General features: G+C 50.8%; 1 protein-coding gene and 1 long non-coding RNA gene across 6 annotated transcripts in view; both read right to left on the bottom strand.

Moving 5' to 3' along the window:
* Nucleotides 1–327: 327 nt before the first annotated feature.
* DAG1 (dystroglycan 1) overlaps nt 328–27,065 on the bottom strand; it is a 53,499-nt gene continuing 26,761 nt past the window's right edge. For 4 of the 5 annotated variants that reach the window (XM_055707522.1, XM_055707521.1, XM_055707524.1 and 1 more), the window contains 2 exons: nt 16,655–17,064; nt 328–3,204 (listed from right to left, as the gene is read on the bottom strand). In XM_055707522.1, the coding sequence (XP_055563497.1) occupies nt 796–3,204; nt 16,655–16,936 (2,691 nt within the window). In that variant the 5' untranslated portion in view covers nt 16,937–17,064 and the 3' untranslated portion in view covers nt 328–795. Of the gene's footprint in view, nt 3,205–16,654; nt 17,065–25,046; nt 25,167–27,065 lie in introns of those variants that run through there. The other variant, XM_055707523.1, reaches the window with a different exon arrangement.
* Nucleotides 10,523–16,255, bottom strand: LOC114017313 (uncharacterized). The gene is made up of 2 exons (XR_003562290.2): nt 14,201–16,255; nt 10,523–10,795 (listed from the first exon to the last, which is right to left on the bottom strand). It is a non-coding gene; the product is annotated as an uncharacterized LOC114017313 (long non-coding RNA).

The following is a 27,065-nucleotide window of genomic DNA, read 5'->3' as shown; positions in this document are numbered from 1 at the left end:
CGGGCAGCTGCCCCCACACTTAGCCATCAATACCCCAAGCCAGTCTGACTCAACTGATGACTATTTTATGATGCGTGAGAAAAATAGGATATCTTTGCTTAAAAAAAAAATAATAAAAGAATCAAACCCTGAACCAAGAAGCTGATGCCCCAGAGGAGGAGGAGGAAGAAGATGAGGCTGGCTGTCCTCGAGGGCCTCCCCCTCAACAGCCCTGAATCAACAGCCCTGGAGCTCACTTGCAGCACTGTGCTGCCCTCCTCCTCCCCAAAACTACACATCCCAGTTTAGGTAAACAGCAGATTAAATGTAAAAACTTAAAACATCGACTTCAGAAAGTCCCTTGAATTTAATTATTTTTAGGCTACCTTTCATGTTACGTCCTGTAGCTAGACACACGTGAATAGAAAAAACAGTACAGTTAGTGTTAAAGGCAAACAGCGGAGGACCCAGAGTGCTACCCCAGTGCTGCCTGCTCCTCCCGACCCGACCCGTCCCGTCCCCCCTCCCTGCCCGCCACCCCGGCCCCGGCCCCGGCCAAAAGCCCAGCCGGCGGGAAGGCGTGTTTGAGCCGAGAATTTTTTCTATGAATAAAATAAAACCAAAGCTTGTTAGGCAAAAATAAAACAAGTGTCCCCCCAAGTCCCACGAGTGCTCCTGTGTGGCAGGCACAGCCAGAGAGGGCCGCTGGGGAGCGGGCTAAGGTTTCGGGTTCCCGGCTGGCGAGGGGGCTGCCGGCCCACAGACAGCACTGGTGTGGAGCTGGAGGCCCCTTCTCCCCCGAGAGCCTCCCATTCATTAAGGGGGGACGTAGGGTGGCGGAGACCTGTACGGGGTCATGTTCTTCGGGCGGGAGCCTTTCCCCTCCATGGGTGCGGTGAAGGGGGGCGGAGGCTGGTAGGGTGGCGCATTGGGGTCCTCGTCCCGCAGCGGCGTGTACTCCCCAATGGTGTCCTGGTTGAGCGGCGTGGTCTCTGGCATGCTCTGGTTGGGGTACTCTGGGGGGGGCAGTGGGGCTTTCTCCTCCTGGAGGATGAGGGGCATGCTGGAGGATGGTGGAGGCTTGGAGTCATCCAGCTCATCGGCGAAGATGATGGGCACACCCTTCTTTATGAAGGTGGCCTGGTCTTCGATGGTCAGCTTCCCTTTCCTCTTCTTGCGGTAGCAGATCATGGCGATGATGCCAGCCACGAGGAGGATGGCGGCCACCACCACGGCAGGGATGACAGTGTGCAGGTACACGTCATCCTCGCTGCTCTTCTCGGGGTCTTTTCCAGCTGCCACTGTCGGCGTCGCCTCTGAGATCACCCGTCCATCCTTTGTCACAGGGATGAACTGGATGTGCCTGCAGCTGCCGGAGCCGACCACTGACACATTTAGAGGCTTGAACTCGGGCTGCAAGACATTGGAGAAAGCTGGGCTCGGCCCGCCAGAGTCATCCGCAATTTTTTTGCTCAAAGTCCGGATCTGCTCCCGGGGGCAGGGCTCCAGGGGCAGTGTGTTGTTTGTCCACTCCACTACAATGGAGCCTTTGGTGATGTCCTGCACCGTGATGGTGCTGCTGTTCCTGTCGCCGAATGCCAGAGCCAGCTTCTTCACCAGCATGATCTTCTTATTGATGTCATTCACCACCGCGTTGTGGTCCCCTTCCAGCCTGGCCTTGAACTTCACTGGAGACTTGTCCCCGTGTGGGCGTTTGTGGACATGGATTTCAAAAGCGTCCACAGCAAAAAGCCCGCCTTTGTCAGTTGCATACATGAAGTACTCGTGCTTCCCGATGTGGTTGTGGTCTGGCATGCCGTACATGAGCTGGCTGGTGCTGTTGAACTGCACCCACGAATTCTCCTCTATCATCTGCTGCTCCTTCAGCTTCAAGGTCAGCTGCAGTTTGTCAGTGGTGGTATCTTCCTTGTCATAGAAGGTATCTGATGGTATTTTAACCTCAAAGTAAGTGCCCTCCCATGCGTCGACCCTGTCGATGTGGTTTGTCAGCTTGGGTGGCTCATTTGGCTCCCAGGGCCGGGGGATCCCACTAGCTGTGGTGCGTACACGGGTCGGTGGGGAGGCTGTTGTCAGCTTGGAGATGGGGGACCTGGTTGTGCTGGGAGGCTTCGTTGGACGGGGTGTTTTGGGTCTTCGAGTAGGCCTTCGCGTGGTCGCCGTGGAGGAATCCGTTGTAGATGGCGTGGCTGGCTTCAGAGTGGAGACTCTCGGTTTCTTGGTGGTAGTGGTGGGTGGCGTGATCACTGCTGTGGGCTCTACGTACCCAGGCATTGTAGGGCGAATTGGCACAGAGGCCATGCCAGTGCCTTCTGCTACCCTGGTTGGCTGGATCGGTCCCAGCGTGGGTGTCTGGACGATGGGGCCTCTTGTTCTGATGGTGACTGTAGGCTTCCTTGGGAGTGGTATGGGCTCCCGGACGGGGGGTGCCGTTGTCTCTGTGGGAGGCGCAATGGCGGGCGATGTCGGGGTGGGGACGATCCTGGTCGGTGGCTCTTGTGCGGCAGTAGTGGGTGGCCCAATGGCAGTCAAAGGCGTAGGGGTGGCGTTGATCTGCCGCCGCATCCTCTTCGGGAGGTGAGGTTTCTTGTTAGCAATGTGCCAGCCAACAACAGGGTAGCCAAGGCGGGCAGACATGGTTCCTTCCTTAGCTGGAGCCTCCACCTTGCTGATGTTGGGGACACTGTTTTGGCTCAGAGAACATCCCAGTTTCCACGAGAGTAAGGCCCCGTTTTCCACCACCTTCTTTGCATTTCCTGGCCCAGCCATGAAGGCCGACATGTCAAAGAGTCTGTTATTTACAACAGGAACCAACTTCATGTTATGAAGTTCCACCTCTGAGAAGCTTCTCATTCTATTTAAGAGTTCAATCCTCTGCTTTGGTGTCATTTTTGTCAAGTCGGCATCCAAAATGACAGTCAGGATAGTGACTGGCTCTTCCGAGCTGCACACAAACGGCGCTGTGTCACCCGTGTCTTGGACAGCCAGTCGCACCGACTGAGGCTCGTTGTGGTCTTCTTGGTGAACCTCAATGGAGAAGACGTTTGCGGTCTGTGGCACGTAGCTCCCGTTCGGGAAGGGCTGCAATGTGGTCACCGAGATGTAGTGGACACCCTTGTCTGTCTCAAGGGGCAGCCCTTCCAGGGAGCTGCTGTCTGTGTTCCAGTGTAACCAAGAAGGCAAGGAGTCCTTCCCAGCTTCGGAGATCTACCAAACAAAAAAACAGAAGGTGCTTTTAGAAATACAGCATTAGGACAGTTTCTAGCAGCAACAATTTAAAGAATTAGAGAAAACATTCTGAAGCACAACAACTGGGGAAGGAACATCCTGGCCAGAGTGGGGCAGCCTGTGTCTCATCCTCCACGTGGTGGCAACGATGAGCTCTGCAGCGTGCACTGGTTCCAGAGGGCTTCAGGAGCCACAGGAGGTGACAAAATCCTGCCCGGATCCCTTGCCTGCCAGGCAGTAGCTCTCCAGCACTCGCTGTGCAAGTACTAAGCACAAGTGGTGCATCTTCTCTGAGGGCAGAAGGGGAGTTCAGGTCTTGGGGACAGCTACAAAGCTGAGGGTGAAGTTACGCCATACAGCAGAGCTGATCCAGCAACTCTCCTCTTCTCGCTCCTTCCTCTCCTATCCCTGCCATCGCTCCTTTCCTCACCTGACCACACCCTGCAAGCCCACCACTCCAGCAGCTCAGCAGAACAGAGGTTTTCTCTGATAACTTTCAGCTTCATCCCGCAGCAGCCAGGCTGAGCCGAAGGGACCAGAAGCTGGCAAACCATGGCTCAGGGTCCCCTGCCCAGCTCGGGCACACCAGCTCTCAACAAGCAGCAGCAAACCTTGGAGCTACGCAGCTGCTTAAAACACGGCATCCTCCTGCACTGCCGGAAGAATGGCAAGCTGGGGACGAAGGAGGAGAGCAAACCTGACACCTGGTCAGCACAGCACCACGATGGCCAGCATGAGCAGGCAGGGACACGGCGCGTGGGCTGGGGCACTGCTGGACATCACACAGGACGGTGTGCCAGCCTAGCTTTATGCCCAGTTAGCTTAAAACAAAGGATTTCACTTTCATATAATAACGTGCTTCTGCAGGCTACGAACAAGGGGTGGCTTTGGCCCAGGCCGTAGGTACCTCAGGACTCCAGCGTATTATTTACTACCTCTTTTAGGTCAACGGCAACACTTTTTTTTTCCCCTCCTTTACATGACTTGTGGCGCAGATCAGCGAAGCGTGGGCCAAGAGCACAAGCCTCCCATTCAAACCGCGCGGCCCAACAGCAGGGGCAAGACACGCAGCGATGGGATTTCTATATGCTCCAGAGGAGGAGCGAGCCTGCAGTAACCTCACTGGCTCCCTCCTCGTTCCAGTTTATCCACCTGTGCCTTTCTGAGCCCACCCTCCTCCTCCAGCTTTGGGTCACTTTCCCAGCCAGCCCAAGTCCAGACCCTGCAGGTCTCCTGGCCATTTTACTCATGCAAAGACCCTGGTTCTCTCCAACACGTCACCAACACAGCTGACACCTCACCAAGGTGCTCCCCACCCTGTGCAGGAGAAAGCCACACGTGCCAGAATGCAGGGGTCTCCTGCCTCCTGCTCTGGGTGTAGCTGAGGGTGGATGCAAACCTCCAAACCCCCATTCCCAGCAGTGATGTCTGTCTGTCTGCGCTACAGCCGTTTGCTGATTGCGAGGCACAGTGGAACCACTTGGGCTGCACGGTGGAAGGGGTGACACTGCCAGCTCGGTGACAGGCTATGACATTTCCCAGGGCTGTAGGTACCCCAGGGTGAGTAACTTGAGCGTTCCCACCTCCTGGGCTTGGAGGCTTTTGCAAAGTGCCCTGCCTGGGCTTTCCAGAGCTTGCCAGAGGAATCTCTGCTACACACTCCAAGGAAACAGGTAATCTTGGGGCCCACAGAGCCACCTTTAGCAGCCTGGTCAATGCTCTGGACGTGCTGCAGTCCAGCACAGAGCTGCACTCCAGCTCTCCTCCTGAAAGGGAGCTTTAGTTACTCTGCAGTTCTGTAGAGCTCATACATATTTCATAATTCATCCAAACACAAAGCTGAGTGAGGAGCTTCGCAAGGAAACCTGCCTGGCAGGAGTACCCCTGCACCCAGCAGCGGGTGCAGGGACGGGGCTGGGCTCACCAGAGCTGCCCACCTGCATGTCCTGCTGGGGAAAGCCCCTGCGATGGACAGGCGAGGAGCGATGCCTGGTGCTGCAGGGCTGGGCAGCCCGTGGGTGCCGGGTACCTCTCCCGGCCCCGCAGCTGCAGGCAGGGCTCAGGCAGCATGCTGAAGCTCACAGACTTCACCCCCCCCCACAGGTCTGAGCACACTGAAGGGTCTGGACGCGCAGCTCTACAAGGATAACTAACATAGGACCCCAAAGTCTTTTGGTGAGAGCAGCTTGAGAAAGCTTTTGTGCAAGAGCTGCAGAGGGTTTCGGCCATGATCGCACAGGCAACACCCTCATTCCTCTCCCCTGTGAAGGATCAGCTCTGCTTTCGGCCAGCCTGGACAAGCAGGAGAGCACATCACGAGACATGCGCTGGGTATAGTTTATACAGCAGAGTTTAAAGCTGTTAGCCCAGCGTTTAGTTATGATTCCTGCTTAAACACCAGCTGGAGAAAGCTGACCCACAGGCCCTGAACCCCGCCACATCCCACCTGCACCGAGGCACTGACACATGAATATCCTTCCACTTGGTGCTGCTGTTTACCCACACGCCTGGCAGCAAACAGTGGGTTTAGGCAGGGCTGCTGCTTGCCACCCCCTGCAGCAAGATCAGAAGCCACTTTTACCCCCACCAGCCCGAAGGAAAAGCAGCTCTCCACCTGAGACAGGCGCAGGGGAGCCTCCCCCCTCCTGTGGGAACAAAGGCCCAAATTGTCCTTCCTCCGCATCTCCTCTGCAAAGAGAGAACAAAGGCAGGGTCTGCTCCTGCGCAGCCTGAAGAAGGGCTGACTTGCACTTGTGCTTCTTTAAAAAAAAACAACAACAAAACAAAAAAACCCAAACCCAAAACCTGTGTAATTTCATCACACTCTCTAAAAACTGAGATGCCAGGACAGTGCCCAGTGCAATCCAGCGTTTACATCAGCACGAGCTGGATGGTGCCACCCTATTCCCTTGTGCCAAAATTAGCCACTAACCTGCCCACTGGGAGGAAGGGCAGGGCTGCGTGCCCATTAGGAACAGAAACATAAGGAGCCAGGACAAAGCCACAGTATTATTGAGGCTTACACAATCAAGAAGAATAAAAACTTTAATAGTGAGTGGTTAAATGCATGCTGAATGTGTAATTTCAGGCTACACTTGGAACAAATCCTTCCCTTCTGTGCACTCTGCACAAGCCCTTAATTACAGGATCCCACTATACAGAGCTTTCCTGCTGCTCCCTCCTCCCCGGGCACGGCGCATGACTTGAGGAGCAGACGTACACCAAGCGTTACCTTTAATCTCATGTCACGAGTTGATTCTCTCTTCAATCATGTGTGTTCCTATGTTTGATAGCCAAGTCACTCAGGAAAGTTGGCCAGCCCCACGTGCAAAAAGGACGGTGAGGGAGGCACAGGCCAGTCTGAATATTTCTGCTTGGAAAACCATTTGAACCTACAGTTTAACATGCGAACTCATGTTCTTAAGGGCCCACGCTAGAAAATGAAACTGCAGCTAGACACACTCACACTGAAAACTAGGCTCTCCCGAAAAACAAAAACAGGCCAGGCAATTGCCTACTGGGCCAACTTGTTCTAGCAGGGATGTGACAGTTGTAAAACATTTATAAACCCACTTAAACTTGATTTAAAAAGAGCTGAGCTAGTTCAGCTGTATTCTCCTGCGAGGTGTGGACTGTTTCTAAGGGTTCTGCAAGAGGTTATTAAGAAAACTACGTTTATGTGTATTATGCCTATGAAACCCATGAAGATGCCTGTGTCTCCCCTGAGAAATCTTTGGGGAAGCAACAAGTCACAGGCGTTCAATGCCACGGCTCTGCTTTAACCACTGCTACTGCCCTGGCAGCAGAATGCACCCATGTTCTTGTGACAAAGGAAGAGCCCAGCACATTAGAGTAGATAATCAAAGCAGTTATCGGGCTGAATAAAAATACTTGTTCCTAAATCAACACTAACCAGCAGAGCCCTCGGCATGGGTCTGCCCTGGTCACGGTCGCTGCTGTGTTCGTGGTGGCGTGAAACTGGGAACAGGGAGCAGCCCTGGACTCTGTTCTAGCCATGTTTCTTTCAAACATTGCTTCAAAGGGTATTTGTTAAGGCTACACATAGTTAATGATTTGGGATCTCTAGTTTTCATGTAAAAAGTTTCCCGGTTTTCTATGTACGCAATAAGTATCAGCCTTAAAGCCCTGCCATTTCCCTCAAGGGTCTGGTTTCAAAATAACTCTTCCGTTGCTCAAGAAAAAAAAAAAAAAAGGAAAAGGCTATCTTTGTCTTCCTATTATTTGACAAAATTGTAAATTAACGCTTATCAGCTAAAGATGACACAAGCCTGGCAGTGTATTGAAGACCATTAAAAAAATTAGCCATGTTTGCAATTTAAATACATACAGTGGTCTGGCTGGTTTTGAAGACCTTGTTCACAAAGTCCTTTCAGATATACACGGCCTGTTATTTTTAGGCCAGCCAAGAGCAGTCAGCTCATGAAAGAAGATAGTTTGGTTTGATTTGTTTTTTCAAACTTAGATCTTAAGGCCCTGTAGCCAACAAGACAAAGATAAGCAAACGAGCAAAACTGCTGCTTCCAAGGGAATTCAGGCAAAACCCAGATTCTTGCCTACATGAGTGCCCTCTCATCCTCCAAGCCTTCGGTCCTCCTCCCCCGGCCCCCGATGAATCCTCCCCAAAGGGCAGAGTGCTTTGCCAGCAGACAGGTACTGCAGGATCTGGCCACGGGTCTCCTTTTGGCACACCACTACAAAATCCCCCTAGCCCTGGAGGTATCTGGCAGGATCTCCCCACACTTTGCTGCCAGACCTTCCTGTGGGCAGCAGCAGCAGCAGCCGCCAGGGACTCTGCTCCTTCCTGCACCCTTTCAAATCAGTCTCAAAACCATCCCTGATGCCTTTTGAGCAGGGGTGAGCACGGATACTGCTGCAGCTCTGCCAGATCCCCACTACTCCCTTCCCCTCCCTGTGTCCAGCTGTTGCCGAGACAGACCTCATGCCAGGGATTTCATCTGCAGTATAATTACTGACGACAATTTAGTGTATGACACGGACTCCCCTTCTGGGTTGCTCCTTCAGCATTACCCCAACACACGTGGCCAATAATGAAAAATACCCTGGCTGAGCCCTCTCTACATCTGAACAGAAGGCAAGCTGAACTCTGCTCAAGCTAACTGACCTAACCGGTGTCAAACCCAGTCTGCAGCGCTCAGGCTTCTGCAAGCAATTAACCAGCGGGCAGGGGAAAGAAAATGGAAATTCAAATGTCATTCAAATGCAAATATAACTGCAGAGAAAGAGTCAAACCTAAGCTGTTTGCCTAAGCCCAAGCTTCATCTTAACCCCCTCCTAATGCAGCAGCACCAGGCGGTTTTGTCAGCAGAAGCAACCGGCAGGCTCAGCCCTGAACCAGATACATGGGCCAGCGGATTTTCGGGCTGCCTTGTCCTGCACAGGCCAAACAAATGATGGCAGAGACATCGGTTTCAGATCTGCCCCAGTGCTGCTGGAACCATGGGCATTGTAATGATTAGTGGTGCCGGCACAGCCTACCTGGAGCCAAGAGAAGCGATGAGAACAGGGGCCCTGCAGGCTCCGAGTCGGAGGACAGAGTCCTTGTTTTGGGAGGGAGGCTCTGCCTGTGGGTCCATCGGGTGCACTCCTCTTCTCCACTGACACAGAGCCAGAGCCAGTGACCACAAGCGTGGGGTGTGCATGCAGCCAAGCTCTCCAGGCACCACTGTGCCAGCCAAGCCCTGCAGCAACAGAGGCTGCTGCACTGGTTAGGGGACACGATGGCTCAAGGCAGGAGCTGGACAGCCCTCAGACCACAACAGCTGTAAGTCTTTGACTCCAAGGAACAGCCCTGACAGGGAGGCTTGCAACAGAGATGATGCGAGACGGAGCCTTCGGTCTTGCATCCCCCCTTCTTTCCTCAAATACATCAGAACTGCAAACTAGGCCATCAGACAGGTCTTGTCTAGAAATACAAGGCCCAGAAAACAGTGGTGGAAGGAGGATGGGCACCTCTCAGAGCCTTCTGCTCACTGGGCACAGGTACAGTTGCCACTGCACAGTGCTGTGTTATAGGAAAGCTCAGTCTGAAGAAAGGAAAGTCACATTTACTTGGCATCGTGAGCAGAAAGGAATTGCAGCACATGTGCATCCCCACAGAGGGAATCATGATACCTGCCAGAGCTTTTGGGTACCCTCAGCAGACAGTGCTCTTCTGAGCTGCTGCATGCCTTGGACGAAAGGGGCAGGAACTCACAGACAGAAACAAGCTGCTCCAGGACATTTCCTGCAGATGCATCTGCCCCTGAAAGTCTAAAAACAGCCCAGAGACTTCGCTGGCTCTGAGAAGTACATCAGCCTTGGTGACCCAAGCCTTCATTACCAGCAGGAGCTCACCACCTCTGTTCAGAGACCAAAAGCTATATGGGAACAGCCGGTAATTGGTGCTTCCTTTGTGCACAGGGTAGGTCAGGACAGTTAAATTAACTCCACATTTTGGCTGGTCCCAGTGAAAGCCCTGCAAAGTTCTTCCTATGTGTCTCCGTGCACTGGAGCTGTTTGCCTTAGAAAAATCAAACCTTTCAACTCAGAAAGCTAAGGGAGAACAAGGCTGCAGAGGCTGTATCACAGGTCCTGGCCCTCAACTTCCAAGTTCAGATTTCAGTCCCTGAAGGACCAGGCGGCAAAGCTACTTGAAGCAGCTGCTCTACTTTTACGTGCTTGTGAAAATACAAATGAGAAGTTTACATGTCTGCTGCTAATCTGCATTTTCCAGCCATTAAACGGGCAAGCGAAGCCTCACGCGCAGAAAGCAACCCTGCTCCTTTGCAGATGCAAGCACAGGGCTGTGCTGCACTGACACAGCCTGCCTGCCCAAAGAGCAGTGCTTTGTGTCACCAACTTCTTCAGGATCGGTAAAATGGCTTCGCAGCGGCACAGGCTGAGCGGCTACGCCCAGCGCATGCCATCCTCGCATACTCCTACCATGACGGCTTCTTTTCCAGATGCGCCTCTGTTTGCGCTATAAGGGCACTATTCAGCATCCCACTCTGCCTGGGCAAGGGAACACAACAGCTGTTTCACTGGGAGGTCACTACAAAACATTGAGTGTCCCAAGAAATCCTCCTTTCATCGGTCCATGCAAGCAGCTTGGAAGGATTTGTTTAGCCTTATTGTTGGAGCGGGAAGGCGCAGCCCACCCGCGCCAGGGCTGGGGTCAGCGCGGGCTGCCCACACCCCGCTTTCTCCCTTGTTTAGGGGGTGAGTGTGGGGCAGGGAAAGCCTCAAACAGCTTAAAAAAAAAAAAGTTCAGTCGGGCTCTTCTTCCAGCGTGACTTTTTAATAAGTGAAAGGCCAAAGGGAAGCAAAAATACCACACAGCAGGGATGCCAAGTGCTGGGGGTTTAGTGCTGCTGCCGCACAGTTAACCAACCCCGGCAATTTATTCCTGCCATCAGCAGATTGCTGGAAAGCTGGCATTCAAGTGTGGCAAGGAAAGGCAAACCAGATCCTGCAACCTCAGGTCAGCTCCTTCGCAGGATTCTCCTTATCACTGCATTCCTCAGTCTCCCCGGATGCTCAGAGCAACAACCTGTAAGAGCAGGACAAAACAAGGAACTTCCCAGTCCATCTGAAAAGCTAGTTTATAATTAGACTGAGTCACATTTTCCACTTCTCCGAATTCAGAGCTTGTTACTAAGTGTGTACTGAAAATGCCAAATTCCCTGACTGTCTCACTGGAGGAAAAAGAGAAGAGGCCCCCCCTCAGCCCCCCAGCAGAAATTTTATCAGCTCATCTTATCGCTAAGGTTGCAGCATGGCAGGAAGCAAAGCCCTGCCCAAGTTGTCCTTTGCCTGGACCTGTTCCAGGCGCTGCCATTTATCCCCACACACTCCCCCGTAAACAGCGGCTGTTGCTACAACTTCTGGTTAGCCCAAGTCCAAAAAACCTGGGGACCCCAGGGATGAGGTACAGCCTAAATCCTTTGACACAGAGCCTTTTAAGATATCCAACTTGATGACACAGCCCCTCAGGAGTGTTCTTTGCTTTGTCTTCCTCCTTTGAGAAATGACAGTTTAATAAAATTCACGTTCAGTTAAAACTCTCTGAAATAAGGATCACTTCAAGAGAAAAAAAAAATAAAAATCAGTATTTGTGGTTTTCCTCCCTGAAACTGAGTGTGTCCTGGCACTGCAGGCTGGTTGCTGACATCCAGCCCTTTGCTTCAGGGTCGGAGCAGGGCTGAGACGTGCAGCACAGCCCTGACAGCAGGTACTCAATGTCAGGACTCCTGCAACCCAATCTCCATGGATCCTCTTTATCAAACAAGGTCCCCGAAGTCTGATGAGAGTAAAGCTGTTCAATAAAAGCCACTTCAACAGATGGCAAATAGAACAGCTATTGGAAAACCAGGCTCCTGCTTGGAAAGCAAGACTCCTTTTCATAGAGATTAATATCCAATGCTTTGATAACCCCAGAAACCCGCTGCATAGCTGCACCGCATAAATCAGCTATGTGAGTTAATTTAGTTGTTCTAATCATTTTGCCACCAGCTCTGTTTGCATACAGCAACAGCTTCTTGGGGCCTCCACTACGTGTTTTATCTGTCATCCCAACAAAGCCTTGGTGAGACTGTGCACTCCAAAACTAAAAATAATCAGGAGTCAAGACACAGCCAAGAACATAAACTGTGTTCACCTGAGAGCTTCTCCTTAGCACCAGCTATCGAACCTACAGCAGATCTGCTCCGTGGGATCCCTCCCATGCCTGAAGGTAGGATGAAGGATGTAGGCTAGCAGGATGAAGGCAGATCAGCAACTTTACATTATCTTCAAGGAAGACACAGCAAATCACCTGCTCGCACAGGATGTGCCTTGAGAAGCAGCGTACACCAGAAGTTTCTCTCCTTCCAGCATACTTTATAGACCCACCTTTACACAAAAGCCATTAAACTGCATGTCTTTGTGTACTGTAGGTGTACGCATTTAGGATATCGGACTGTGCAAGGGCTCAAATACCTTGTGGATACACTTTATTAGAGGGAACTGGATTTATCCCTGCATCACAAAGGGAAAAATGCAGGTACTGCCACAGCCACACCACTCTGTGACTGTATTTAATACTCAGACCCATGGGCAGTGCCCGGTGTTTCTGGAGAGGCATTTGCAACCCAGGTGTCTCCTGTTTACTGCACCCAGCACAGAGAAACACCATCGCAGCCTCTAGCCCACAGCTCAGAGTCAGGAAGACCTTCTCTCTAACTGGTGTCTTGGGAGACACCAGATGCTTTCTACAGCAGTTTCTGCACCAAGTCAGATCAACATCCTGCATGCAGGACGGAGGCAATCACCACATAAATGCCCCGCTTTGTGTGGGTTTTCTTTCATGGACTAAGGCCAGTGTCAGCTTTCCCATTTTGTGGCAGGGTATCATCACCAGTGTGGTGAGCAGAGCACCACACTTACTGCAACAGCCACCATCCCAAATGTGGATGGACAGAGTCAGCATTAGTGCCACTGTCTTCACCTGATTACTTGCATCATCACCTGGACAGCAATGGGACACTAAGGTTTTCATACAAGAAAAAACGGGACAGCCTTAGAGACAGGACTAGCAGACCTCACTGCAAAATCAACAGTTGTGCCCCTCACCTAATGCCTTCTGGGACCTCAACAACTGGAAGCAGAAAAAACTACAGACCTGGATATTCCAGCTGACGGCAAGACGTCTGAGCCAAAGCAAAGCAGATATGGGAAAAAAAATGATTGTAAGATATATCAAATAACGTTATTTATAGAAGAGAAAAGGAAGTTTTGATGCCTTTATACAAGGCTCTGGTAAAGTTTCGTCTAGATTATTTTGTACAGCTGTGGTCATGCAAACATAAGAAAAATAAACTCAAGCTGGAAGAGGTGCAGAAGACAGCTGCAAAGATGAGAGGAAAAGAGAGCTTGTTTTATGAAAAAGACTACAGAGGCTGGCTTGCTTAACCTAATAAAATCAAAACAGGGGAATATGCCTGTCACTTATAAATACATAAAGGAAGTAAATATTATGAAGGTAGAATCGATTTAAGCTAAAGGGCAGCACATATAAATATTTCTAGCCATCTCCAAATTTAGGCTAGAAGCTGCATTTTTAATCAGAGCAGCCAAATTCTGGAGCAGCATCAAATGGAAGCGGCAGGAACAGGAAATCCACCAGGTCATTGGCCTGAGTGTGATCTGCTCAACAACAGGACACAGCTGAAAGGTAATGGGTCACTCCACACAGTCTTCAGTGGAAACGGGGCAATGACTGATCATGCTGAGGGTACCAGCACCAGTGCCCATGGCTATCCTGCTCCCAGCCAGCACCTGCCAGGAGCCAGCGGGAACCCGCACACCCTCGCACTACCTGCCTGCACGGCAAGGGGGTTGCACGATATGTGCAGACTGGATGTTTTAACTCCACTCTTGTGAAAAAGCAAAGGTTTTGGTGTCAAATGTGTCAGGAAGGGCTGCAAGGTGCCAAGCTGCTGTTAACCCTTTTATCAAGGTGCAGCAAAGAGTTCTCATTTCGAGACACCTTCAGACACCAGGAGAGCAATCTTGCAGTGAGAAGCTTTGCTGTAGTGAGAAAGCTAGAGGACAGCATCTGGAGCGAACTGCCACCAAATTCAACAGCTGAAATACCTGCAAGCTGCAGCTGTCCTTCAGAGGACACATTAATGCCTTAGACATTAAGACAAGGCACAGGGGAAGGGGGTTTCTAACTGCCAGCGATGAGTTACAGCAGCCACAAAGCCTTGCTGGCAGCTGGCTCTGAGCAACATGGAAACAAGATGCTGAAATTAAGACACGAGGTAGTTTTTTTACTTCTTTCTATGTGCCCACCTTTGCAGCTTGAGTGCATTAGAATAAACTTGCTTTTGTACTTGACTATGAAGTCTCACCTGTTCTTAAGCAGCTTGGGGGTGGCAGGGAAACACTGGTGACTGCTCCCAGGAGCACATACCTGATTACGCACAGAGCCCACATATCTGTGCAGGAGTTCGTGCCTGCGAGGCACTCCTCCGCCATGCTGCAGATGCCTGGCGTTGTTTCCATCCCACAACCAAGTTTGCAGAGAAAAGTATTTTGTCTACAGCCAGCTGGAATCTGCTAACAAGCAAGGAGAGGATCTGAGAAGCAGTTTCAAGGCGATCCCCACCATGATAACAAACAGAGATAATCAGCAGGAATTATCTAGAAATGAGGGAATCACACCTTCTTCAAGCTCCAGATGGGAAGCTCCTGGGAGTTTGGGGACATCAACTGTCAACCTTTTTTTTTTTTTTTGTTAAAAAAATGAAATTATAGCTGATTTCTTCAAAATGTAAGGGGACTAAGTACAGGCAGCAACATCTCACTGTAAATTGACCCACTGTTTCACCTCAAAGGCCACAGCCCTTATTCTTTCTTATTAGGGTTTAAGCACATCAGTTAGCAAGGTCCAGAAGTATTACCCTCTTACTGCTCCTGCTGAGAAATGCAAGGCATGAGAAAAAGACCAGAGCAACTTGCCCTGAAACTTTCCCGTAAAACAAAAATGCACCCTAGCACCCAAAGTTGCCTACGCAGTTCTCAGTTCTCGCTAGCCAGGAATCAAATCCCCATAACAAAGGCTGGCTGTGCTCTGCAGCCAACACACTTTCTCTGCAAGGGAGAGACATTCCAGATACACCAGCTACGTGAGGCTGCTAACCAGTGCCATAGAGCCTGCTGCACTTCTAAAATCAATTTCAAGGCAAACAGATGCAACATGTACTTGGGACAAGCCCACGGACGAGCGTGAAAATTGCTCCCAGCATTTGCTGAACTACACACAACCAGCAACTGTTGGGTCCTGCTCCAGCCCAGTCCATTTGAGGTTCTTCAAGCAGCTGTTGGTTAACAAACATGCCTCAACACCAAAGTGGCAGAGGTACTGTTCGAAGCTATCAGCTGGGGTGGAAATAATCCATCAGGATTTTCCTGCAGCTACTAGAGCAATTACAGATGATTTTTGTGCCAGGAAAAGGAGACAGAGGAAGCTGCAGTGTTATACAAAACCTGAAAATTATTCTTGCCATCAAAGTAGCTATTAGACAACACCACAATGAGCCACTCTGATGCAAAATCCCAAACCAAAGTTATCATTTCCCAAACACAAGATCTTGGGCTCACCGCACCCACCTGGACTCTCCCAGCCCAGTGCTGTACAGGTGCCCCGTGCTCAGAAAACAGGCTGTGGTTAAAGCAGGGCAGGCACCACTGCCTCGGGTCCAAGCCAGTCTCCTTGGCCACAGTCAATTAAATGTCACAGCCTTTGCTCTGAAACCAGCCTGTCTCCTTCTCCGAGTCCTCTAGCCAGGGGCTCACCCACTGCTCTCCTCCTCCCCATCTGACCGCCTGTTGGTAACAGATGCATTCTTCAGATTTCCTGCCTACCACTGGCACATCGCGGTCCCAGCGCCCTTGCTGGAGCCAGCAAGATCACGTCTCTGGATTGAGATAATTGTGTGACAGTGCACAGAGCTAAACCAAACCTCCTTCAAGGAGAAGCTGAGATGTCAGGCTTTCTCCTGACTTGCTCCCCATCTCCCTCTGATCTTCTGAGACACACCAGAAGGTTGTCTTTTTATAATTTTTCTAAAAACAGATTTTTAAAACTATATTTCAGTTTAGCTCTTTGAAAGAGATTCCCAAGATTGGACAGTAATTTTGTTTTTTAAGAACAGAATTTTCTGAACTCCACATGATCCAAGCAAGGAGATGCTGAGAAGACAACTTCTCAGCACACTCCCAGCAAAGGACTAAAGATGAGCAAGCATGCATCCAGCAGTGTGCTTACTCTCCTCTGGGCTATTCTGACATTTTCTTGTGCTCAGGACCAATTCCAAAACTCAGTTTTTAGATGTCTACTGTGCCAGTGGCATGAGAATAGGTCAGATAAAGAGAAAGCCTCTCATCTTTCCCAAGAGGACTTTGGGATGAGGTCAGGAGAGACTGTGTCAAAGGCAGCCCAGAACCCTGCTGGCAGAACAAGGTCTTTTTGTCTAGCAGTGTTTTGTTACCACAGCAAAGCAAACTCCCTGAGCCTCAGAGCAGCAGTTCCAGGGAATCCGGGGCTCCACAGATCCAGAAGCAACATCTCCTTATGCCCCTGGAACAATGGGTACGTTCAGAGTATCTCACAGTTTAAACACAGCCAATAAACCCAATCAGTCATCCCAGAGAAGTCTCCTCTCTTCATTATAGAGGAAAGGAACTTTACAATGAGGTGAGAACTTTATTTTTTTTTTTTTTTAAACCTTCTCCTCCTACAGTTCTACAAAACCTTAAGGCTGCTTCGCAGCAACCCTCACAACCCAGCCTGTTAGTGGGGTGACTAGCTCAACTCCTACAAGAATATAACTAAAAATGACCCTCATGGAGCGGCATTTCTCACCTGGACAATTTCTCCATTGGAAGCAATTAAATCTGTGGGGATGGAGACTCTGAAGAAGCGTCCCACCACTGCAGAGCTGTCTGGTATGCCCACCACAGCCGGCACAGTCTCCCGGAGGTCTGACAGCACAGAGTGCATGGAGGCCTCCAGCTGGCTTTCCCAGTCCCGAACAACTTCTGCTGGCTCGCTGGGCCAGTGGCAGTGAGCAGAGGCCGCCAGCAGCAGCACGGGGAGCCAAGTCCTCCCCAGGAAAGGGGGCTGCAGTAGGCATCCAACAGTCATTCTTCTCGGCAGCCTCGGTGACAGCGCTCCAGCCAGAAAGGGGGTCACAGGGAATCCGCAGGCACTGCAGCGCAGGCAGGGGATCCACCAGTCCTTCACAGCAGCCTCATCCTAGGAGTCTTGGGAACCTGGTTAAACATAGGAAACCCAGTCAGCACATTAATTACAACAGCCAAACCAGCCAGCTAACACACACTGACCTCCTTGCAAAGGACAGAGGGCTACCTGCCACACTACCTTCTTCGTTTCAGCTTTTTGATTTAACTGGAAGAGCTACCACTGCCATTAAAGAGAGCAAGACGTTCTTAACTCCTCTTCTGATGCACAGCATCTCTAGAGAAACAAGATCCTCCTGCTTTTCCATGTACATAACCACATTTCTGCTGCTCTGGAGCCACAACGTCCCAAGATAGCCACAGGCAGGGAGATGGGGCAGCGCACAGTGGTAATAGGTGACATTTAAAGGCAAGCTGAAGTCAGGCTGGGGCATCAGTGGATTTAAAAGCCAGTTAACCCAGTATGAAGGTCCCAAGAAACCTTCAGTACTTCAAAGCTATCATCTTGACAGCTTGATGCACGACAGATACTTCTGCTCCTCTGACCCACGAGCAGCCTGGCTTTCAAGCCAAGTCTCCTCTCAGTTCCAGCTTTTGGTATTAGTATGTTTAGACTTGACTTGGGGGCCAGCAATACACGCCCCAAAATCAGGCTGGACTAAGTATGCATGTAGCGTGCCCCACACCGCTACCTGCTGTCCAGCTCCCTCCTGCTTGCTCAGCTCGCCTGTCCCCACACTCCACCAAGAAACATCTCCACTTCTCCCTCACTTTGTTGTTTTCTTCTTTCACTTGCTTCCTCCCCATCCCCACCCTCTTTGGTCCCCTGGATCACAGTTCTCCTTTTGCTTCTCTGTTCCTTTGGTGCATTATTTCCTTCACTTCTCCCTCCAGGCTGCATTCAGCTGTGGCACAGCCGCACCATGGATCTGTACGTGGCCCCATGTTCCTCTTTGCAGCCTGGCTGCAGGACAGCAAGTGGGATGAGGAAAGAGGACAGAGCTGTTTGGGATGCTGGGGGAAGCCATACCGCCCGCTGTGGCATCTCTGCCGGTAGCACAGGGGGGCCTCTAATCTGTGGTGACGAGCCAGGCCAGCGGGTTATGCAGGGCTGGAGGACAGATGCACAGAGCCAGCGGGTGCTGCTCAGCCCCCAAGAGCACACGGGACTGGGCTCCCTCGGGGCCACACACTCATGTCTTGAGCAAACTCCTTCCTTCCAGGCTGAGAGAGAAGTGGCTCCAAATTACCAGAGGAAACCCAGCCCGACTTCTAACCACCGGCTCCCAGTCCTCTGAGCACAGCTCCCATTTATTTCAGCCTGTTCCAGCTGTGTCGTGTGATGCGCGTCAGGCTGTCCCAGGAGACCCTGGAGCCAGACCAGGTGGGAAGGGAAATCCCACTGGCTTCTTGCCCTTGCAGAGCTCCCGGGGCAGCACAACAGCAGGACCAGCTGACCTACTGTGCTGTGGCCAGGCAAGCACGTATTGCCCACCATGGGCTCGCAGAGGCAGGTGGAGGGCCTGTCCCCACAGGCAACCAAGCCCAAGGTTACCACAGCGGGCTCCAGGAAGAACAGGAGTGGTAAGACTTGGCTGCTCACCCTAAAACCTGCACTCTAGAGAAGCTGAGAGGCAGTGTGCAGGAGCTTGCACATCCTCACCCCTTGATGGGCATTTTCACAATGAACTGCTCATGCAGAGGGGCTGACGCCTCCCATCCCAAAGTAATGGGCCAGCAAGCACAGTCACAGCGAGCAAAGAGGACTGTGGGTAGAGGAAATTATGAGCCAAATGCAATAACCTCTGGCTACAGCATCCACGAGGCGGATATCTGATCTGACTGCTGTCAGTTGTGGAGAATCTGTCTCAAGTGAAAGGCAAGAGATAGCAGAGGCAGAATAACATTGCTGGGAACCACAAGACAGATGGGAGAATGGTTGGTGTGGGATGCCAGCACCAGAAGAAAGCCCATTCCCCTGCTGCTTTTGTCCGTCCAACTGCCTGCATCAACTGGGACAGGAATACACCAGACTGAACAACAGGGAAGCAAAGGCCAGGCTCTTCCCAAAGGCAGCTGAGCACATGGTGGTCTTCACCTGGAGGGAGTCACCTGAGCCGCTTCTCTAGAGGTTATCATGAAGAAAGATGAAGTGGCTGGGCAGGTAAGGACAAGTCACACTTCCTACAGGGCACATTCCTACCAGCCCCCTGCATAGTCAGAGGAGGATCTGACACACGCCAATTGATTTTTGGATGAATCTAGAGTCACCCCAGCAAGCAGACAACTACCACAGTAAATGTCTGCTGGAAAATATCCAACAGGCTGTGTGGATGAGCTACACGAGAGATGGAGCAGACATCTGCAAGAGGTCCTGAGATGGCCACCAATCATCACAGTGGGAAACTGGAGGACTCTCATCTCTTCACAGTGCCTTAAAAAAGCAGAAAGAACCAGAACCTTCACGCTCCATGGAGCCTGGGGTACGGACACTGCAGTGATGACACCTTTCCCATAAGCTACTTCTGAAGCCTGCTCGTTGGAAAGTCCTGCTGTGTGGGGCCCTAGAAAGCAAACCCGCACAGCAAGTACAGGCAGGATCAGAGACTTGCAGCCAGGGCAGGAATGCGGCGGCAGCAGCAGCAGAACCCAGTGCTGCTGCGGGGCCGAGATGCTATCAGCATGGAAGCATGGCTGCCTCCCACAGCTGTGCCGAACCTCCACACCTGAGCAGAGGAGATACAGCCCAGACAACCAGACACGCAGACACTCTGTGGACAGAGGCACAGAGCTGTGAAGACACCTGGAGAGGTTCAGCACCATGTCTTCAGGCCAGCCCCTACCCCTGGCATGCCATGGCTGCAGTGGAGCATGTGCACAAGCGCGGTGCAGCTCTGTGTTGCTCAGCCAAATGACGTGATCTGGCCTGGGGCGGTTTTGTTGGATGGAGAGGAGTATTTGGGCAGAAAGGAGCCGGTTCTTGATATCTGTGGTGAGCAGGAGAGGAAGATGAAGTCATCCCCCATTTCAGAAAGTTATCAGAGCAGGCAACAAACACTGCCCACCCGATATGTGCCCCTCAGCCAAGCAACTCATGCACTGGCCGTTAAGATCTCATGTGATACTCGCAGGTTACACAAATTCAGATTTCATTTTTGGGGAACTACAGTAGAACAGTCTGAGCGGATGGAAGCGGGGCACACAGGAGGTATAGGAAGAATTCAGTAGCTGATAACAAAAAACAAACAGAAAAGCTGAGAACAAACTTGCACCACCACCCAAAAAATTTTTTTTCTTAACACAGCTCCACCTCTCCAAACAATTGACAGAAGCTGAAACAGTGCCAGCCTTTTACACTGTGTGCTAAGGAGGAAAGGCAGGGTGGCACAGCTCTACAGATAGCTGGAACAAGGCATTGCCCCATAGTGCTGAGGTCCATGTGGACATGCAACACAGAACGCTTTTGGGGACAGGACGTCCTCTGCCCAAAGCCAGTAGTCCTGCTCAGCAAGTCCACCAGCACTGCAGGTCTTGATGCAGCTGTAGAACAGTGAGCATGACCTGCAGCAAGGCTGGAACAAGCACCGGGACCTGCCTTTGTCAAGTTTTTTTTTTGTGGTGCCTCTGTCAAGTTCAAGAGCCCACACCATTTCACATGGTACCACCATGGGCAAACGCCACACTTGCTTGTTTGAGACATCGCTCCAGTTGCGTGCAGGGTGTTCCAGATCAGTGTCCATGAGCAGTGTGAGTGGCACAGAGCTGGAGCTCTCCAGGAGCAAAACCACTTCACACGGTTTCCCAGAAATTCAAAAATGCAGGGCCAAAACCCAAATGCAGATGGCATTCTGCAAGTGGCCTTCTGCTGATCTCTGGGAAGCATCAGGCTGTAGGGACGACTGACTCAGCACTTTCAAGTTACGAGGGAAGGCCAGACCACCCCAGCTTCTCTACATGGCACAGTGCTCCTTCTTCCAACAGGATCCGTACTGCCCAGTTTCACAGAACAAACACAAAGGTTCAGGTTAGTCTCGAATTTCAGGATGTTTCATTCTGTCTGATCTTCTGAAAGAACCGACTTTCTCTTTATCCTCCTGCTTCTGAGAGAGTTCTTTTGGTCTCAAGTTTGAGCCTCCAGAGCGTTGGATGAAACATCAAAGTCAGTATCAACATCTGCTTCAGCTCGGTGCACGTGCCAATGTTGATGCCTGATCTCCAGTGCCAAACCCCCTATCTCAGAGACACAGAACTGGGCCTGCTTGGTGATGTTGATACGATGCTGCGCTTGATATGATGCTGACTTGTCAAGTCAATGCTGGAGCTTGCTCCTTCTCCATGCAGCTACAAGGCCCACTGACACGTTAAGGACATGCTCTACTTTCATTATTCAGGAATGCAGAACAGATGGGACTGAAAGGAAGGACTGAGAGCAGGACAAAGTGGCTGCTCCCAGCCACTTATCTTCCCAGAGACCTTTCCTTCTGCCCACTACAGCAGCAGGGGAAGCATCCCAGCAGCAGGAGTGAGGCTGCCCTAGAAATCCCTCTTCCTCTGTGGCAATGACACCACCACTTCAGCAAGAACCAGTGAAAGCGAAGTCTCCGTCCAGCTGCACCTAATCCAATTGCTCAAGCACACAATCACATCACTGGGCTGCGGTAATTAATCACTGCTGGCATATTAATGCCACAGAGTCTAACATGCAGAAAGCTCAAGTAACTGCCGTGCAATTCTCCACGCCAGGTAAGGAGGCATTTAGGAGAGTTACAAGGGACCCCACTTACCTGATGGCTTATTTACCAATACCCTCATTATAGGAAGCATTAAACAAGTGGCCTTTCTATACGGAAGCAAACTCAGACTTGGCTGAAGAGGGCCAGTGCAACTTTCCAGGAGAGAGCTATTGTCTCTGCAAAGATCTCTTGTGCGTGTTTCCACAGGAGGATCTCTGGGCAAGTCCCATCAGCTACCGCACGTCTGCGTGTCAAGGCAGCAAGCAGGAGGAATGATGAAATCCAGCGTCACTGGCCAGGCACACAAAGATGGCACTCTGCCGTACATGCTCCCCGGTCCAAAACACGACAGCAGGCACCGACGGTGCCAGCCTGGCGGCACAGCCCAGGCAGAGGCGGCTGGTGCTCCGTGCATGTCTGCACTGTGCTAAAGGAGTCTGGGAAGGGGGGCAGGAGGGAGAAACAGCTCTGAGGCAGCGTGTCCGGGCAGAGCGGCCCATCACGGAGTTCATGAACTAACATAGTCTCCTCGAGACTAAGAGCATGCCAGTCTGCAAGCTTGACACGTTATATGCACAAAGAACACTCTGGAGCGTGAAATTCAGGAAACAGTAAGAGTTTCCACACTTGCCCAGCTCCGGACGTACCCTGAAACAAAGGCAGCAGCCCCTCCAACAGCCCACGTTGTAAGCTACAGGAATGTGCTGTAAATTACTCTGGGGGTTATTTCCAACCTCAACGCCTTTAGCCATTTATGTTCGCAGATGACCCAGGCTCCAGACGCTGCTGCACGTGTGGGATGAGCTGTGGAAAGGGATGTACAAGAAGGCAACTGCACCGAGGAGCATTCATCACAGACTAACCAGCATGCAGCTGCTGCGAGGGAACAGGCAAGGCAGAGGAAGGAAGATCCGCCACAGCCACAGCTCCCCACTCAGCTCTGCTTGGAGCAACGGCATCCTGTCCCGCACAGCGCTGACCAGGCATCTACGGGGATGGTGGCTTTACAATGAGACTAGATGTCTCTCTAAAGACAAGTCAATTCAGAAGTTTTTGGCTTAACCCTGCAATCACAGCTGCCTGCTTATAGCCACACATACATCAAAACCAAAGTAGCAGCAGCTCAGCATCAGAGATCAGACTGCAAGAGAATGCTGCCTTAGTGGAGAGCCCCATATCAGTGCTCCTGGAGCCCCAGGAGCCCCCTCCACCCTTCTGCCCCCTGCAGCTAGTTGACAAGCTTGCCATCAGTTAGCCTGCCACCCTAGACACCACCAGCCCAGGAGGTACAAACCAAGCTGTACTTGATCCTTTGCCCTAAACTTGCACTTCAACACACTCTTCTACAGCTATGCCCACCTTGTATTGTCACCAAGTTAAATGTCCAACAGAATCTACATCTAGTTCAAAGAACATTCGCACAAAAAAAGATGCTTTTTTCAGTATCGTCCCTTCTTGTATTTCTGCGTTGCTCATCTCCAGCGCATCCGGTGTCAGTAACAGGAAACCCTGACGCTGAAAAATAATCTAAGGGAAAAAAAAACCCAAACCCAAACAAACCCAAAACAGCAGTGCTAAAAACGTGTGCTGGGCAGGGAAACAAGCAGCACCCTCCTGCTGATGAGGAACTCTGCTGTGAACTGCCACTGACTTGTTGCTTCCAGTCACACATGCCACAAGCAGCTTTGTGAAGCTTGTATGGGAAGTGGTCACAGCAATCGACACCTCGCAGCGATTTTTATTCTGCTAGAGTAAGCACCAAGATATTTAACTTTCCTGTAGCTAAGACGAAGGTTTCTACTGTCTTCCATTACCTTTTGTTTGAAAACTACCGTTTTGTGCCACCAAGAAGGGATGAAACCTTCCCACAGCCCGCTCATTTGTACCTCATGCCTCCCCTTGGCCAAGAAAATCTGCTCATGGTTCTCCCCCAGCCTGGGACCAGAGACGCTGGCTGACGTCCCTGCTCTGACTGACAAGACAGCAGAGTGCTGAGTGCGCAGCTAAGGGAAGCTGGACCACTCAAGACACCACACAGGTTTTGTGTTCATCAGGACACGTGATCCCTGACACTTCCTGCAGAGGGAACACAGGGAGCAGCTCCGAGATAGAAAAGATGTAAAAAGCAGAATTTCCCTTTTCCTCCCTCTGTATCGCATCTGTCTGTCCAGAAGCTGGGCCACTATACCGCCCTTCCCAGCTGGGGGAACTCTGCTCCTGGGAAGATTTCTTGCCCTGGAAAAGGTAAGCACTGAGGATATGCTCCTGGTAGCCCTCCCTCCAGCAAGAGCTGTGCAGAAGAGGAAGCAGCCCCCCGAACCCCCAGCCAGGGGCACTCCTGTAGAGGTATGGGCAAGGGTCCTGCAAAGCAGCAGCAGAAAGGACACCAGACCCCTTCCGCCAGCTGGACACAAAGCGTATGTTTCTTTCCCTGCGGAGTACGCTCCCTCTGCAAGTTGCAGCAGTAAGACTTCTGAGGACAAGCACCTTCCCCAGCCTCCTGCAACCTGGGGGGAGGCAGGAGGGGATGAGTATGGTACTCACCAGCACCGCTCGACTCTGCACACTGATCTGACACATTTGCTGGAAGACCATATGGATGCCCCCCCCAGCCTGTCAATCCTGCTTGAGTGGCCCGTTGCAGCCCATGTATGCCACTTATCCTGTGCTTGAGCCATGCCTCAAATGGCCACTGCGCCTGATCCGCAGCAGTGACCAGCAGCTGCAGATTTTGGCTAGGCAAGACTTCTGACTCTTTGATGAAAGTTTCAGCAACCACAATCAATCTTTTCCTCCCACTTTGTTATTCCCAGACAGCCAACGCAGATCGTATCTTCAAGTGCATTCAGTTGAAAGGAAGCTCAGATATTATCTTCCCAAGTATTTAGAAGGCCTCAGATAATTTTTTCCCTGTAATTACAAACATCGCAGCCAGGTAGAACTGCCATTTTCCCGGCTGCTGACAGCAAGCAAATTAGGGTATAAACACCCACCAACAAGCCAAAGCAGGGGGACAGCTTCACCAGTGCTGCCCCACACTGCTTGCATCCTGTGAGCGAGCCCCACCTCAAGGGACAGCTGGCGGAGAAAGGTGATGGGGATCATCAAAGGTATAATAAAGTGGATCCTTCCTGAAGGAAGCTGGGAGAGAACAAAGTGGAATGCACTGAGGCACAAGGGCAATGGGGAACAAGAGCCCACACTCTCTTCTAATAAAAGAACAAGAAGCCAAGCTAACCTGAACCAGGCTCAAACCCAGACAAAATGAGTTTTCCCAAGACTCAAGGGTGGGACGGGACAATTTATAGAAGGCAGAGTTACCAAGGCAGCGTTTCTGGCTCCAGCAGCACTTCGTGACAGATAGCAGGATCCCGGGACAGCATTCAGGGAAATGATGACTTGCATTCCTCTCCAGGCATCTTCTCCCGGCTGTTATTGGAAAGGGCATATAGGCTAAATATACAGCTGTAGCAGGGTAGAGCAAGGGTCTGTCTGCCTAAGGGCATGCACTTTAATAGCTGTGGCTTCACTTGGGCTTCCAGTGTGTAGCCAGCTGAGAGAAAGCCCCTAAATTCTACTTGTAACTCCTGCTTTTGTCTGGAAACAGAGCAAGAGAGTGTAAAAATCCCGATACTTAATTCTGTGTTTAAAGGAATGTAAGACAAAGCTAGTACTAAAATCTGCAGGAAATTAAACTACAAAAGGTTAAAAGAAAAAAACCAGTAATATGGCACTAAGAGCTCCTTCCGTACAAATCCCAGAAAAATGCATATTTTGAAGATAAACACAACTGGCATGTATATATATATGCACACAAATGCTTTATCGGTTTCCAAGATTTAGTAAAAGCCAGAACTCAAGGCACCACGATAAAATATGTATTTTTGACTCTAAATGTCTCTTTTGTAAGGAAAGCTTTGTATCTTGCTGTTTGATGTTAATTCTGAAAATAAGAACATGGCATAACAGAAAAGCATTTTAGCAGAAGCCATCCTGTGGGAGACCCTGGGACAGAGGACACCCAGGCTGGCAGAGGTGGCAGGGCAGGCAGCAGCGGAGAGAGGCAGTCAACAGAGATGAGACCAAAGCATCACTCTGAAAAATTACAGTAATTTTAATTTAGACCACAAAAGAGTTATCTCTGGTTAAGCATACACAAGGCAGCAGACCCGTCCCCATGACAGTGCACTCAGATTTGAGGGGCACTAACTGCTAGAAACATTGGATGTAGAAGATGTAAGACCCTCGACATAAAATCCCCTGGCCCTCCATGGGCTCACTGTGCCATAGCAGCCTGTGTTCACCGATCTGATTCTGGACTCTCCAGAAACTATTTACCTGGGTGTCTAACTAGTTTACAAGTGAATTTGCTGGGAGAAAGCTGAATTTTGTGCAGTTTAAAAACTAACGTTGATTTTTGCACCAAAATGCAAGTCTTCAAGTATACAATGAGCCCAGACTGTGTCTCAGCCATCCCCATCTGTGAAAAGCACAAATGATGATTTCTAAAAAAGCAAATTAACTTTGTTTAAAAGGCAGTCTAACGAGATATCTAGAGGACCCCTCAGCAGCTCTAGCCAGAAAGTACAGTTGAGGCACCCAACGACAAGACAAGAAAGCACACAAAACCAAGATACAGGATGTCACTTTTTAAATGCAAGGACTACAAGGCATCAGAGCCCAATCTTGTATTCCTCAGCAGGCAGGTAGTCCCCCAGTAGCACTGAAGGACACGTGCAAGAGCAGCTGGCATGACAGTCACCACTGTGTCCTGTCCCCTGGTATCATTCACCATCCACCAGCTGTTTCAAGACTAATTCACACCAGCTAATGACCTTTGATAGAAGTCACCTGGCTGGAAAGCAGGTTTCTATCAAAGCTGCTGCTTCAGAAACAGGTTTAAACCAAGGCACCACCACTGACAGGTGGCCGCAGTCTTTCCTCCACCCCACGCTCCACAGGGACACACTACCCAAAAGCCTCCAGCAGCACCTGAAATCTCAGCTGAAGCCCAGAAAAATAATTCCTCCCTAAGCTGCCCTGCTGTGCAGGAGATGTTCTCTTCAGATGTAATCATGAGCACTGAAACCAATGAGGCTAAAGAGATTTGCATCTCTTGCTTCATTTCTTAATTGAATTAAAGGCTGAACAAACCCCCTTCCTTATGAGGCTTCAGAGAATCCACATGGAAGAGAAACAATGAATATCCTAATCAGAGAGGAAGCTTCCACTGGACATTTTCTTATTAAGTACTAAAGTGTCCAAACAAAAGGAGAAAGACCCTGAGGGATCAACTCTCCTGTCTAGCAAGGCAGGAAATCTTGCTGAAGTTTCTGCCAT

Source organism: Falco cherrug, chromosome 4 (assembly GCF_023634085.1).
Source record: "Falco cherrug isolate bFalChe1 chromosome 4, bFalChe1.pri, whole genome shotgun sequence".
Lineage (NCBI taxonomy): Eukaryota > Metazoa > Chordata > Aves > Falconiformes > Falconidae > Falco > Falco cherrug.
Note: the sequence above shows the minus strand (reverse complement) of the source record. Positions and strands in the feature narration are given on the sequence as shown.